We start from the raw sequence: 16,881 nt of genomic DNA, 5'->3' as shown, positions 1-16,881 counted from the left end.
GCAAAGTTTAGCTTCAACCCCAATTATATACACCTGACCAGCTAATCAAGATCTTACTATGGATACTAGAAACTTCCAGGCAGGTGTGTTGAGGCAAGTTGGAGCCAAACTCTGCAGGACAGTGGCCCTCCAGGACGGAGTTTGGACACCCCTGTTCTAGGGCCTTGCTGCGAAAACCCCCTTTTGGAACCTTTATTAATTTTTCTTAGTATGAAGAACATTTGAATGATCTAAAGAAGCTTTTTCCACTATAAAGAACCTTTTTTGGAATGGAAAGTTTCCATGCATTCTAGAGGTTCTTCATGGAACCAATAAAGAACCTTTATTTTTAAGTGTATGGTATCACTGCAAAAACACCCTTATTTTTAAAAGTGTGTATAGTCTAGATTACGAAAGCACCCCAGTTTTGGTCATATTCTTTCTGAATCTGAATCTGTGTTCATTTTCTGCTACTCAGAGGAGACAGAAAGAGATACACGAGCGAACATTTTATGTTTGGATGCTAAAATACTTTGACAAGAGAAGAAAGCGAGAAACACTCCCTCTAAGAAAATGAAAATGATGAAAATGTGCATTTATCCCACAGACAGAAGCAACACAAAGATAATTCAGTCAGGACACTGAATATAAACTGAACAAGTCAATCGACGGTCTTTCATTTCATTCCCACATCCATCATGTCTGGACTAATTTGGACTGAATTACACTTGACATCAATCTGAAGTGAACATAATCGCAGTGACAGGCTCGCATCTTTCTCCTCCTCCTCCCCCGTTATCCGCCGGTCACCCACATGAGCGCGAGACCGCGAGGATGAGGAGGAGAGCGCGCGCGCGCTCGGAGATTACCGCGTGAGTGAAGTCAAAGAAGAGAGACCGGAGGGATTAACCTGCGAAAACTACAAGAAAACATGAATTAAAAAAAAAAAAACGCGGCGCTGGTAATATCGTATTAAAGATGGGTGTTTTCGGAGAATAAAAAAAAGGAAGAGAGAACGGAACGCGCGCTTAATTACCGCCAAAACACGAAGTGACCTCGAGCAGAAGACAGGTTTAAGGCAAATAATACGTTTACAGATTAGATATTTGTTTCATTAAGGTGAGTAATTCTTCATATCTTCTTGTGTACAGTAAGTCAGATGTCTCTTCATTAGTGATAAGAGTTTTTTTTCCCTCCATTATGGCGTCCATTTGAAGTTATTATTAACGGCTTTTGGATAAAGATGTCTCCTGCATACTGTGTAAATTTTTTTGACACTATATGACAAATATATATGAATTTGTTCTGTTTTATAAAAATAAGAGTGGTGTATACGTACAAACTAACGATATAAATAACAGACTATTTGATTTAGGTACATTCATTCGTAATTTTGAGCGTTTAAAACTAACGTAAACACCGATTTAAAGGACTGGCGTACAGATAAAACATGATGGGCAGATGAGGAGAGGATGAATGCGGCTGAAACAGAGAAAAGAAACCTGATGTTGTAATGAAAAGAGATTATTCTCTGTTTGAGATCACGCACTGATCGCGCTCCGCATCTGGAGCTTTACCGGATTTACCGCGCGCGCTAAACTTACCTGCGCGTCATATTTTATGTCACAGTCTCAATCCCGCAGATTTGAGACGAACATCTGCCGCACGATGAAAGCCCTGCGGTATGTTTGGAGTAATTTAAAAGTTTTCTGACACACTGTTTACCACAAAGCTGTTTTAACTTCAAACCGCGCGAAACTGGAGTTCTGACTTCTCGCTCATTTGAGGCGTGTCAGACGGCTAGTTTCCAGTGGAAAGCGCTAAATGTGCAGGAGAATCTGCCGCGTGACTTCATTTGATTCCCCTGATCAATGAGGGCTTAATGCACTTAATGCACTGATGTTTCCAGTCGTACAGAAATGTACCATTGTTTTAGTTATAGTTTGGACACTGCCTAATACCATGATATACATATAGTTCCATGTAAATACTGTGGTATATGAATTTGGTAATCATTCAGTACCATGGTATATATCAAAGTACCACAGTAGAACTTCTATGCAAATGTACAAAGAGGACAAATTATGGTTCATATTGTCAAAACTGGATGAAAAAAATGCTATCAACTCTCAAAACACACAACATTGTAATTTCCGCCAAAAAGATAATTTATTAAAGACCAGATAACTTTGAACGAATGTTGTATTAACGTTACTGGAAGAACGTTTGTTCATAATTATGAGAGAATCTTGCCAGAACGTTAACCGAAGTTATGAGAATGTTCCCTGTTAGTAGCCTATAATGGCCACAAAGAGTATCTGAACACCAAAATCACACTTAAATGTTTGAATATCAGTACAGACAGAAGTTTGTTGTTTTGAAATGCTGAATCAATAGATGTAGTGTGGAAGATGAAGACAGTCAGTATTGTGTTTGTTTCTCATAAGTGGATCATGTTGATAGTTAATGTGATGAACTTCGCTTGTTTGAACAGTCCTGAGGCTCAAACAGGAGATCATGGCGCTATCAATGTCAGCAAGGTCATGGGTTCAATTCCCACGCATGACCTGTTTAAATGTATACCCTGAATGCAGTGCATAAAAGTGGATTTTTTTCTGGATAAAATAAGAATTAAAAAGTGAAATTAAGTGAAAACCAAAGAAACCCAACTAACAGGGAACATTCTCAAAACGTTTTTCTCAAAGTTATGAACAAACGTTCTTCCAGTAACATTAATACAGAATGTTTGTTCAAAGTTACCTGTTCTTCAGTAATGTCCTCAAAAAGTTAGCACAAAAACATTATTTATACATTATTCATAGTTTTTTTTTTTTTTATGTTTTAGTTAGACGTTTGTCTAATGTTTTTTAAATGTTGTGTCAGAACGTTCAGAGAACATTGAAAAGTAACGTTCCCATAATGTAAAAATGTGACTGCGGTGAACAAATACTTCTTGGGACCACTGTAAAAACACAATAAATCAAAAATAATTAATAGAAATTAAAATGATAAAAAAAAGCACATCAATTAGGAATGCACAATATATCGGCCACTATATCGGTATCGGCCAATATATGTTCATGTTTAATGTTATTGTTATCGGCCCAATAAGAAAATTTGGCTGATATATTAAAGCCAATAGTTAATCGATTATTTCCTTCAGCTGAGACACTTCAGATGCGCACTGTCCGCCATTATGTTTTTTTTTTTTTTTTTTTCACCATTATGGTTTTGAATTGCTTGAAATATGATTGAAATCACTTATACAGTTAAGCACAGTGTAAGTCTGTCATATAGGCTACATAAAATTATGAGAACATTATAATTGTGTGCTTGGGACATGGCTTTTAATGGTGAGACTTTTGTTTTTGTAATCAGGCTCTCAAAAATTATATAAATTATATAAAATTATATAAAAATTTTGACTATCGGCCAACATATCGGTTATTGGCTTTCAAATATAAGAATTATCGGTTATCGGTATCGGCCAACATTTTCATATTGGTGCATCCCTAATCAAGAGCTTCATCATTTATCAAGTAAAGAATACTAAAAAATCAGATCTGCTCGAGTCTGAACTCACCTTCTGTCACTCACATGCACACGCACACACATACACGCACACACACACACACACACACACACGCACACAGCATCAGCATCTCAGATTACACTGCAGGATCCTCAGGACTGTATCAATGTTAAAAATGAGAGATGAGGAGATTATTCAGACATCATTTACTGGATTAGGAGGAATCAAGAAAGAAACCTTCTTCTCTCTCTCTCACACACACACACACACACACACACACACACACACACTCATACACACACACGACCAGGGATTAAGTGTGTTTATGTTGTGTAACAAAGGTTAAGTCCATTTTCATTGTAAAGAGCAGTTATTGAGTCAAATGCGTCTGTCCTGTTGACGTCCGCGTCTCCCAATCCTCCACATGAAGAACTTGAACCATTTAATACATCATTTCAATTTAAATGATCACAAGACATACAAATCTCTTGATTGATGTATGTGATGAAAGACAGAGATCATAAAACACAGAAATCTGTGTCTAGTCACTTTTCTGTCAATTCAAGTGTAATGATGAGTGAAATATAAAACACAATACAATATTTATTCATCGCCTCGTTTTTTAAGACTAGATCTAGGTACGATGAGTAAACGGAGATCACTGGATCTCAGAGTTCTAGGAGTGACAGAGAAGATTATTCAGGTAATGAGGTGCCAAATTGATGAGGACTTTAGCATTTTAAAATCAAAATTTGACAGGTAGCCAATGAAGTGCAGTTAAAATTGGAGTTACCGGCTCGTATTTGCGGGTTCCAGGGAGAAGTCTTGCAGCTGCGTTTTGCACGAGCTGCAGATGGGAGAGGTAAGACTGAGAGACACCATGATAAAGTGAGTTACAATAATCTAGATGAGTTGTTTTCCTTAGGCCCAAATAGAATTATTTCTTTTTATTTTAATTTAAATTTAGATAATTCCTTAAAAGCCAAAGCTCGAGTCCTTTTAAACAGGCCAACAGTGGTTGTAAGCCGTGTTTATTATTATGCTTTAAGGGAAAATAGATCTGAGTATCTTCAGCGTATAGATGAAAGGATACTATATATTTATTAAAAATAGAAGCATGAGGTAAAATGTAAAGGGAAAACAATACCGGCCCGAGGATTGATCCCTGTGGGACTCCACAAATTAGAGATATACTAGAGGAGGACTGATGACCAATACGAATACTAAACCATCTGTTGGTCAGATAAGAACAGAAATACTTTAAGACTGTGCCTACAGATATCTCCAGACATGTCAACAGGACCACATGGTCGAACAAATCAAATGTAGCACTCAGATTTAATAAAACTAAAGCCATGGATTTCACAGAATCAGTTTCTGTAAAAATCACTTGAAACTCTTAAAAGGGCAGATTCAGTACTGTGTAAAGCTTTAAAACCAAACATATCACGAAGAGAATTTACAGCCAAATATGACTGTAATTGAGTAAGTACAACTTTCTCAAGGATTTTTGAGATAAAAGGTAGATTAGAAATAGGACGAAAGTTAGAAAAAAAGGAAGGATCCAGGGTTGTTTTTTTAAGATATGGCGTCAGCAAATTTAAGACTGTTAGGGAAGGAGCCCGCAGACAAGCATTTGTTAATAACCAATAACAGGCCAGAACCAACTGTGTCCATGATTTTCTAAGGAAATGAGGTGGAATAATATCTTGAGGACAGATAGTTGGTTTTAGGTGACCAACAATTTCATTACATGAAGATCCACAATACACAAATGTAAAGTACAAAATGTACAAGTATTTAAAACACTTTATAGACAATAAGACTGAACATGACTGAACAAACACAAAGACATAAACAAAAAAACATTGTCAACTGCCCAGATTTACACAAAATATTAATTATTAAACATAGGTTTTAATAATATTTATTATATTTTAAAATATTTTCATGAAAAAAGTTTTCAAAGATTTTATACAATAAATACAACATTGATATTTTGCCATTTAATTTACAGACATTCAGACATTTGACTTGCATATTAAGTTTATTAGTTTGTCACTTCATAAATGAAACCGGTAAGATTTCTGGCATAGTTTATTATTAACTATATACATGTAATTTTATTTAAATAATCATACTAATCATACTTCAAATTGCTTAGAATCAGCATAAATCTGTTAAATGTATTCAGTTAAAAAAATGAACAAAAGTATGGCTAGATGCAGAACAAGCAATATTCAGTTTGTTGAAATATATGAGATTGAAACAAATTTCATTTATTCTTAAATATATAAACCTAGTTATTATGTATTTAAAACACATTAAGTTTATTAGGACTATTACAGAAATCTGACCAGTTTAATTTATGTATGGCTGACAAATATGCAGTTTATGTTAAAACTGTGCAATCCAAATGGATGGAGATTTTATATGGAATTCAAATGCATGAATCTTAAATTTAGACCTAAATATTTTTTTTTTGTGTGTATTTGGACACTCAGTGTCTGAATGTCAAAGCAAGTGGCCATTTTTTGTAGAGAGCGACAGAAAGGCTTTTTTTTTATGAAGATTATTAGGCTGGAATGGTTTAAATGTTTTCTCTGAATGTAAGAATGGTCAAATATAAACATTTAGAGAACATGCAAATCAGTGATGTTGTTAGCCTACATCTGTGTGTGTGAGAGTGTGTGTGCGTCAGGTCTATTTTAACCGCTGCTTTGACCCAGATCACGGCATCCAAACCAGAACACAAATATAGTTTCTGTCCACTTCAAATCAAACCTCTCCGAATCAGACTGAATGTTCTCCACATCACGTCTGACGCTTCTCTGTTTCTCTTTGGCTGCAGTGTGTGAGATACATCGAGGCCTGTGCGTCATCCGTTAGGATGCCGATCCCCAATCTTTCAGAGTAAATGGAGAACGTTGTTCTGTCGCATCACTGAAGACAGCAGCACAAACACGCTGAAGATCAAATACAACATGGGAAGCAACCGAGCCAACAGGTACGATCAGAACGTGTGTGTGTGTGTGTGTGTGTGTGTGTGTGTGTGCATTTACGGTTTATGGGTCATTCTATAGTGAGCAATATGGGATAAAATTTGGCTCAAAAATATGCAGAGTTTACTCATCTAACGTTCCCAGAACATTCAAAACATCCAGTTTTTTTAAAAACGTTTTTTCTTGGTTATACAATCATTAAGAGAACATTCCATTTTATCATTCTTCAAACATTATGGAAATGTTACTTTTGAATGTTCTCTGAACATTCTGAAACAGGTAGTAACATTTAAAAAACATTAGACGAACGCCCAACTAAAATGTTTAAGACTAAAATATTTTCCATGAATAATTTATAAATATTGTGTTAACACTTTGAGAACATTACTAAAGACCAGATAACTTTGTTCTATTAATGTTACTGGAAGAACGTTTGCTCATAACTTTGAGAGAACCTTGCCACATCTTTAGCTAAAGTTCTGAGAACATTCCTTGTTAGCTGGGTCTAGATTACTTATATTTAGGGATGTCCAGAGCCAACTGATCGGTATTGGCTATCTTAAGCCCGATCCTTTACTTTACATCAGCTGTCATGCCGGCGTCATGCAGTAGGTGGCGGTAAGCACCTTCAAGTGTGTTTGCCAAATGGCGACAGCCATGAAAAGGACAAGAAGCTCACATGTTGCGTGCATGACGTGCGAGAACCAACGAGTTCAAGCTTCCATGTTTGAATCACTCAAAAATCATTTATTTACTATTTATTTTTAACTGCCGTTAGACTATAACTTTAATAACTTTAATGTATTTGAGGTGTGCACAAACAACTAGGAAAATACAAGTATCGGATCAGGACTTAGTACTGGCAGATACTCAACATGCAATGACTTAAATCGGATCGGGGCACAAAAAACCTGATCGGGACAGTCATCCAGGTTTGGAAAGGCATGAGGGGTAATAAATGATGACAGAATATTAAAGGGTTAGTTCACCCAAAAATGAAAATTCAGTCATTAGTTACTCACCCTCATGTCGTTCCACACCCGTAAGATCTTCGTTCATCTTCAGAACACAAATTAAGATATTTTTGATGAAATCCGATGGCTTAGTGAGGCCTGCATTGCCAGCAAGATCATTTCCTATTTCAATGCCCAGAAAGGTACTAAAAACATATTTAAAACAGATCATGTGACTACAGTGGTTCAACCTTAATGTTATGAAGCGACGAGAATACTTTTTGTGTGCCAAAAAAACAAAATAATGACTTTATTCAACAATATCTAGTGAAGGGTGATCTCAAAACACTCATGAAGCTTCGAAGCTTTACAAATGTTTTGTTTTGAATCAGTGGTTCGGAGCGTGTATCATACTGCCAAAGTCACGCCCCCCAGTGGTGAACCATTGAAATTTCAAAACACTTATGACATAACAAAGCCTCATTTACTGAAATCACGTGACTTTGGCAGTTTGATATGCGCTCCAAACCACTGATTCGAAACAAAAGATTCATAAAGCTTCCAAGCTTCATGAAGCAGTGTTTCGAGATCACCCATCTCTAGATATTGTTGAAAAGTCGTTATTTTGTTTTTTTGGCGCACAAAAAGTATTTTTGTTGCTTCATAACATTAAGGTTGAACCACTGTAGTCACATGAACTGTTTTAAATATGTCTTTAGTAGCTTTTTGGGCATCTGAAAGTGTTAATTATCTTGTTGGCAATGCAGGCCTCACTGAGCCATCAGATTTCATCAAAAATATCTTAATTTGTATTCTGAAGATTAACGAAGGTCTTACGGGTGTGGAACGACATGAGGGTGAGTAATTAATGACAGAATTTTCATTTTTGGGTGAACTAACCCTGTATTTTTTGGGTAAAATACCTCTTAATAATATTAAGATATATTATCTGTTATACACAAAAGAAGGTATTTTGAGATATGTCTCAATGTTTTTTGTCCATACAATGAAAGTCGTGTTGTTTGGTTTTCAACATTCTTCAAAATATCTTCTTTTGGGTTCAACATAAGAAAGTAAGTCATACAGGTTTGAAATGACATGAGGGGTAATAAATGATGACAGAATGATCATTTTTGGGTAAAATATCCTTGACATCTATAGAACAAATGGTAAAATGCTCAAGTCTCAAATGATTTTGCTCATTTTCTCAGCTGGTTTGTGAGTCATTTTGACCTCTCAGAGTGAAATACTGTGTCTAAATGCTGCTCATCAAGAACAAGACCAACTCAAAACATTGAGATTTTGTGCTATTTTGCTTTCATAACATTTTTCCTTTAAGACTAGCAGAAAGAAAACATCCAAAATACAGTTAAGTGTTTATTTTATTGCACTTTATCTATTTGCGTCAGTAGATTTCTATTACAATAAACATATTTAAATCTTTGCATCTCCACTTCAGCAGCACTTACATGCACCAAAACTTACAGTTTTATTCCTAACTATATTCTGAAGGTTTTTACTGAGGGGTTTGTTTTTATATCATTCGCCTGATTTTATACAACATTTTATTCCTAAACACATTTTGATAAAAAGACATCCAAAATTCCCTCTGTAAAAACCTTTAACTCTAATATGTCAAGAATTTTGAATGCTGTTTAATTGGCAGCTTTTAATGTCATTTACAGTCGCTCTTGTGCTCCACCAAACATCAGTAGATGATTGAGCGCCAGTAACACTGTCAGACTGTTTATGTATTTGTTTATTAGTATATGTGTGTGTGTGAGAGAGAGAGATATGGCTCAGGTTATAATCCCTAAACCTTCACTGACCGCAATCCTGATATGGCTAAATGACTCGCCTTCCCTCATAATCCCAGATGAGGAGCAGGTAACTCACACCTGAGTCCCTCGACCCTTAACGGACAAAAACTGAAAGAGAGAGACAGTGAAATGATGGAGAAACAGTCAGTTCTGATTCCACTGACAGTCCATTTGTTAAAAGTTCAGGATTTCATCAGGAGGATTTGTCCTGTGTTTCTGGAAGGATACGCATTAGTGACTCATGGTTTATCTGAAGTGAGTGCGTGTCCTTTAGAGCGGTCACTGGAAAGAACAAACGCTCCAATCAGATTACAGCTCTTGACCTGTCCTCCATCACATTTATATAGCGCTTTATACAATACAGATTGTTTTAAAACAGCTTATAGTAATAAACAGGAAAATAACAGAATCAATGATACAGACTTAATTTTGAAACAAGTTCAATTTCAGCTGTAAAGCAGCTCTAAAAAGACAATGGTGTCATTATTCAATCCCAGCTAACAGGGAACGTTACAATAATGTTTGTAGAATGGAATAATAAAATAGAATGTTCAAAGAACATTCAGACAATTGTTTTCGTCACTTAATAGAAACAAGCAAAACTCTCTCAGAACATATTTTAGTTAGCTAGGATGTTGGTTCAATTCAGTTCAATAACAGTGTCAATGTTGCAAAGTTCATCAATTATAAAAAGACTAATGTAGAGATGATTTACAGCTGAATTTAGTTCAATAACAGTGTCAATGTTGCAAATTCATCAATTATGAAACATTCAACTGAGCTTCAATGTTGATTCAATTTAGTTCAATATCAGTGTCAATGTTGCAAAATTCATCAATTACTAATTCAATTTCAGCTATAAAGCAGATCTACAGAAGACAATAGTACCATTATTCTGCTCAATTCAGTTCAGTGTTAATTCAATAAAGTTCAACAACTGTTGATGTTGTAAAATGTATCAATTATGAAACGTATTCAGTTGAGCTTCTATGTTGATTCAGTTCAATAAGTATCAATGCTGCAAAGTTCATCAATTATGAATTCAATTTTGGTTATAAAGCAGACCTACAGAAGACAGTGTTATTAAAGGATTAGTTCACTTTCAAATGAAAATTAGCCCAAGCTTTATTCACCCTCAAGCCATCCTAGGTGTATATAACTTTCTTCTTTCTGATGAACACAATCGGAGTTATATTAATAAATATCCTGACACATCCAAGCTTTATAATGGCAGTCAATGGGACCGACGAGTATGAGCTGAAGAAAGTGCAGTCATCCATCATAACCATACTCCACACGGCTCCGGGGGGTAAATAAAGTCTTTCTGAAGCGAAGCGCTGCATTTGTTTAAGAAAAATATCCATATTTAACAAGTTATAAAGTAAAATATCGAGCTTCCGCAAGACCGCGGCGCCAGTTACGCTTGGATGTAGCGTAGGCGTAGGATGTAGCGTAAGCGTTTTGAACTGCAAAAGGCGTCACACTTTCTTTTTATGTTGAATACGTTGAATACGCGGTCTGGCGGAAGCTAGGTATTTTACTACATAAATTGTTAAATATGGATATTTTTCTTACGCATCACTTCACTTAATAAGGATTTTATTAACCCCCCTGGAGCCATGTGGAGTACGTTTATGATGGATGGATGCACTTTCTTGAGCTTCATACTCGTTGGACCCATTCACTGCCATTATAAAGCTTGGATGCGTCAGGATATTTATTAATATATCTCCGATTGTGTTCATCAAAAAAAGGAGAGTCATATACACCTAGGATGGCTTCAGGGTGAGTAAATATTCATTTTAAAGTGAACTAATCATTTAAGCTCAATTCAGTTTAATGAAGATTCAATTTAGTCCCCAAACACCAGCTTTCTGACCCCAAACTCTTCTGTCCTCTCTCTCAGGTACAGCATTGTGTCTCCTGACGAGGAGGCACTGAAGATCTCCACCCTCGGCCTCCACAACGGCCACGGCTCTGGCCGGCTGCACTCCCCCGGAGAAGCGGAGGGTCCGAGCGCGGCAGCACTGGCGATGGGCACTGGCTACAATGGGAGGATCTCCACGTCTGGCCGAGGCCAGCTGCGCAGCCGCTTCGTCAAGAAGAACGGCCAGTGCAACGTGGTCTTCACCAACATGGACGACAAGCCGTGGCGGTACCTGGCGGACATCTTCACAACGTGCGTGGACATCCGCTGGCGGTACCTGCTGATGGTCTTCTGCTCCACTTTCTTGGTGTCCTGGTTCATCTTTGGCTTGATCTTCTACAGCGTTTCTCTGGCTCACGGGGACTTTGATAATGATCGTGGCAGTGGCGGGAAGCAGTGGAAACCATGTTTGCTGCATGTGGAGGGATTTGTAGGGGCCTTCCTGTTCTCCATTGAGACCCAAACCACTATTGGCTACGGCTGGCGCTGCGTGACCGAAGAGTGTCCCGTAGCGATCGTGACGGTGGTGGTGCAATCGATTGTTGGATGCATCATTGATTCCTTCATGATTGGCACCATCATGGCCAAAATGGCACGTCCAAAGAAGAGGAACCAAACCTTGCTTTTTTCCCAGAACGCAGTGATTGCGCTGCGCGACGGGAAGCTGTGCTTGATGTGGCGAGTTGGGAACCTTCGGCGGAGCCACATTGTTGAGGCTCACGTCCGGGCGCAGCTCATCCGACCCTACGTGACGGCTGAAGGCGAGTTCATCCCGCTCGAACAGATGGATCTAAATGTGGGCTACGATGAAGGCACCGATCGCCTCTTCTTAGTGTCGCCTTTGGTCATTGTGCACGAGATCGACGAGGACTCGCCGCTTTGGACCATGAGCCGAGCGGACCTTGAGTCCGATGACTTTGAGATCGTGGTAATCCTGGAGGGAATGGTGGAGGCGACGGCCATGACCACGCAAACCCGAAGTTCCTACCTCTCCCGCGAGATCCTTTGGGGTCACCGATTCGAGCCAGTCATCTTTGAGGACCGCGACCGCTACAAGGTCGATTACGCTCACTTCCACAAAACCTACGAGGTTCCCTCGACGCCTGCCTGCAGCGCTAAGGAGTTGAAAGAACTGACTGGGCGCCGTTCGTCCACTTCGTCCCGTTCCGAGACGCCGGACAGCCGCTGCCACCGCGGGGCCCAAACGCTCTTCCCACCGCACTCACCCAGCGCCTTCTGCTACGAGAACGAGGTGGCGCTGTGCTGCGGAGAAGACGAGGAGGAGCGGACGGGCGAGAATCTGACCGGGGTTCCCACAGACTTCCAGAAAATGTTCCAGGACTCGGCCACGATGACCTCCGGCAGCAACATGCTCTGCGTATTAGACATGGACAATCAGATTGAGTTTGACATTCTGCAGACTGCCATACCGCTCGACCCCATGACTTACAAGAGCGAGTCTGAGATATGACATTCCCACAAGTAAATACATTTATATTTATTTAACCACCTTTACAAAAATAAATACATTTATTATTTATATATGAATTAATGTATATAAATAAATATTTACATAAGTTAATTATTTACTCAAATGTATTATACTTATACAATATAATTAATTTATATAAATATAGTATTTAATTAATAATATATAAATATATTTATTTATATAAGTTATATAAATTAATACATTTATAAACAAAAATACATTTATATTATTTACAAATCCTAAATGTATTTATTTATATAAAGGTATTCTATTTAAGCACATTTATATACAAACAATACATTTATAAAAATATATATGTTATTTATATATAAATGTATATTTGTACAAATAAATATATTATGTAAATTACTCAAATGTATTATAATTTATAAATTAATAGAATACTTTTATATAAATAAATGCATTGTGTATAAATGCATAACATAAAGACATGTGAAAAACATTACTTATAAAAATATAATACATTCATATATAAATAATAAATGTGTTTATATAAATGTATTATATATACAAAAAATACATTCATTATTAAATGTATATTTAAATGTTCATATAAATGTATATTTATATAAACAAATATATTTATATTAGTAAATTATTCAAATTTATTATACTAACATAATTTATATAAATAAATAAAATACATCAATATACATATAATTTATTTACATAAATGTATTATTTATATAATAATTAATACAAATGCATATAATATATTGTATTATATAAATATGATACATTTGAATAATTTACTTATATAAATAAATATAAATAATTTAGATAAGTTAAACATTTGTATATAAAGAATAAATGTATTTATATAAATTACTAAATTTATTTATTTAAATTTATTATATTTATATGAATAAATACATATATTGTTTATATATATATATATATATATATATATATATATATATATATATATATATATATATAATTCGCCTTGCCTGCATTTGTTTTGTACTTTGCTCATCGCAGTCTTCCCAAAGGAGGAAGTGGGTGTGTTTGGCCTCAAGGAACACGTGACCCTAAAGGTCGTGACCTCATGTCATGTCACCTAAATGGTCATTCACGAGATCACACGAGGCAGGGGCACATAATGTGGCTTCCAGTGGAGATCAGACGCATCCATGAAACTGATGACAGAAAATCAGACTAAGATGCCAAGAATGAAACAAGTGAAGCACAGATAAAGTCACCAAAGGAGACGAGCTCAGGACGGACTGATGTTTCTCCCTGTACTGTACCGTCACGCGGCGTTCACGTCTACAGTTACCGTAGTACCATGTGCTTCTTTATTGTTAACTGTGAGTTCAACAAAAGACTTGAACGTAAACGCAACAATATTTATATAGTTTTATCTAAGTTCTGTTTGTTTGAATAGATTTTTCTTTCAGCTCTGCCATTTTTTGAACGTTTGGAGAGATGGAAAGATGAAATTGTCTGAAATTAATTTCCATCCTGGTGAAAGAATCACAGACATTTATTTGAATTCATCTTCAAAGCAATGTAAAAAATGTAGAAAAATTATGAATTAGATAAAAATAATGATAATGACAATAAAGATAAACAATGACAATCCCAGCTAACAAAACTAAGTTCCAAGAACATTTGGCTAACTTTCCCATCAAGTTATAAAAAACTTATTTCTGAATGTTTTAGTTGGACGTTCATCTAATGTTTTTTAAATGTTACTGGGTCATTGATGAATAAGGTTTTTAAAAGTGTAAAAACACATAATATGGAGATATAATTATTTTTGAAGTTTTATTAAGTGTTATGAATGAGATTATGTGGTTTTTATAATCAATTAACACTGCTTTTGTCATTTTTTACAAGATGGACAAAATTTGTCACCAAAAAAGTCATTCGGTTTAACCAAAATTTCGGTTTTACCGAATGACACTTTTGGTTATACCGAATGATGATATTTTCAGACAATGCTAACAGGCTGATATCTAGCTATCTAGCAAAAGGACAATCAAACATTTTATATTTAGTACAAGTTTTTAAAATATTACAACATTTTCCATGTTTTATAGCGGTTGTACCGAATGACCTGATGTTTCGGGACATGCATATGAGCAATTGAAAACATTAATTTTTCAAATAGTTAAAAGATAGTTAGTTACTTTGCTTCATGACCATGTGGTCCTTTGCAGGTGTCTGAATGATGTCACATCCTGTCACATGATATTGACTGCATGACTCCAAATGACATCAATGAAATTCATTTTTCTGGCCATTCTTTGTCTTAACAAAGCAACGACTTCTACACATAATTTTAATACCATTTTGCACTATGTTGATATATGATGTTATAAAATCATGCCAGAATAAAAAATATATACATTTATTACATTTTAAGATATTTTAATCACAAATGAAATGGCTGTATTGGCCTTTGGACAGTTAAACCAAATGACTTAATGACTTTGAGACTTCAAAATCTTTAAAATACCTTTATATGTAGTAAAATATAATTAAAACCTTTTGGATTCAATAAAAGTGATCTAGTTGTACTACCTTACATACTTTGGATGTCATATCTTTGGTTTTAATTATTATTGAGGCCTTTGGACAAAAAATGACCTGTCACATCATTGACCCTATACTTGTTTCAGAACGTTCAGAGAACATTCAAAAGTAACGTTCCCATAAAATGGAATGTTCCCTTAACATTTGAAACAATGTTTTAAACGAACGTTCTATTAACGTTACTGAAAGAACGTTTTTTCGTAACTTTGAAAAACCTTGTTAGAACGTTCTGACAACGTTCCCTGTTAGCTGGGATTCAACCAATATGTATCTGAATACGTTCACCCTAGGTCTTCGCTCATTTTATTTGATTGTTTTACATGTTAAGTGTGTTGCACATCATTATAATGGTTTTGTGTTGGACTCGTCCAGCGTTTAAAAGGGAATGAGGTTTAATGCAGTGGAATATTTGAGGAAAAGCACTTTGAACTTTACTGTGAAACTCTGAACTCGAAGAGATGGACATGGCGACATAAGCTGATGTAGCGGGATAAAACGCTCAAGTCTTTAATGTATAAACTAGATTGTCAATCAGTCGTTCCCCCAGACGCTTTTCCTCTGATCGTGCTTGTTTTTCTGGGTGAATCTGATGTGTGTAAATATATAAAGCTGCTGCTGCATGATGGGAATCTTTTACGATCCTTTTCTAAGCGCGTCTTCCCGTTTGAAAATCTTCCAGATGATGTTCTGATGGAGAAACTTTTACTTGAAAGTCCTGAAATGCACTTTATCTTGTCGTGTTGCACCTTCTAATGTCATACTGAAATAAATAAATCTTTATACTGCACTATGTTTGGATGTCTAAGCCCATATTAAACACACCAGCAGATTTTTACTCGAACGGCGACCTCTGGTCGGTAATCACATGACCTCCACGCTTCAGTTAATCATTTGTCTAAAACTCAATTCCTGAAACATGCAAACACACACACTCCTGGAAAATGACCGGATACAACTGCACAGCTGTTCACTGGATCAGCCTGTGATTTACATAAAACTGCTGAACAATATAGAGCTAGAGTCAGAACATCAGCCGAACATTTTAAACAACATCAACTACTATAAACTACACATACACACTCACACAGTGACTGCAGTTCTGTAATCTCACCAGCAGATGGCGCTCAAAACTAACTTGTTATGCAAAAAAACCTGACACTCTAGCGCCCTCTGCTGCTCACTGATGCTTTCTACAAATACGCACAAGCATAGATTAAAAAGAATTAAATAGTATAAAACAACGTATTAAATATATAGCACCTTTTAAAAGAAAATTAACAGAAAATTAATATTGATAGAAATAGTAATTTAGCACATTTTAAAAGTTTACAGAGAACAATATAATAATGACAACAATAAATATATTAAAAATTAACACACAAATATTAAGCACATTATAAAAGTTTACTGAGAATAATAATGATGATGATAAATGATAAAAATAATACAGAAATTAAAAATAATAAATGCAAATAAATAAATAATATTTAGCACCGTTTAAACGTTTACAGAGAATAATGATAAAAATAATTAAAAAAAAAAACAAATAAATAATATTTTAGCAAAATTTACAGAGAATAATAATAATGGAAAAAAGTAAAAATAATAAATACT

At 35.8% G+C, this 16,881-nt stretch overlaps 2 protein-coding genes across 1 annotated transcript; both read left to right on the top strand.

Moving 5' to 3' along the window:
* LOC127509878 (gastrula zinc finger protein XlCGF52.1-like) overlaps nucleotides 1-16,881 on the top strand; it is a 298,674-nt gene that overhangs the window by 112,398 nt on the left and 169,395 nt on the right.
* LOC127509932 (ATP-sensitive inward rectifier potassium channel 12-like) lies at nucleotides 621-16,054 on the top strand. The gene is made up of 4 exons (XM_051889305.1): nucleotides 621-1,098; nucleotides 6,363-6,518; nucleotides 11,193-12,695; nucleotides 13,708-16,054. Exons 2-3 carry the CDS (start codon nucleotides 6,496-6,498, stop codon nucleotides 12,682-12,684), a joined length of 1,515 nt encoding a protein of 504 aa, XP_051745265.1. The 5' UTR covers nucleotides 621-1,098; nucleotides 6,363-6,495; the 3' UTR covers nucleotides 12,685-12,695; nucleotides 13,708-16,054.

Source organism: Ctenopharyngodon idella, chromosome 3 (genome assembly GCF_019924925.1).
Source record: "Ctenopharyngodon idella isolate HZGC_01 chromosome 3, HZGC01, whole genome shotgun sequence".
NCBI classification, from domain to species: Eukaryota; Metazoa; Chordata; class Actinopteri; order Cypriniformes; family Xenocyprididae; genus Ctenopharyngodon; species Ctenopharyngodon idella.
This window is presented reverse-complemented; position numbering and strand designations above follow the sequence as displayed.

Excerpts from the sequence above, each read along its gene's own strand:
- LOC127509932 (XM_051889305.1), top strand. The coding sequence starts at position 6,496 with ATGGGAAGCAACCGAGCCAACAG. Across the intron at positions 6,519-11,192 it reads GGAAGCAACCGAGCCAACAG|GTACAGCATTGTGTCTCCTG; the intron begins GTACGATCAGAA and ends CCTCTCTCTCAG.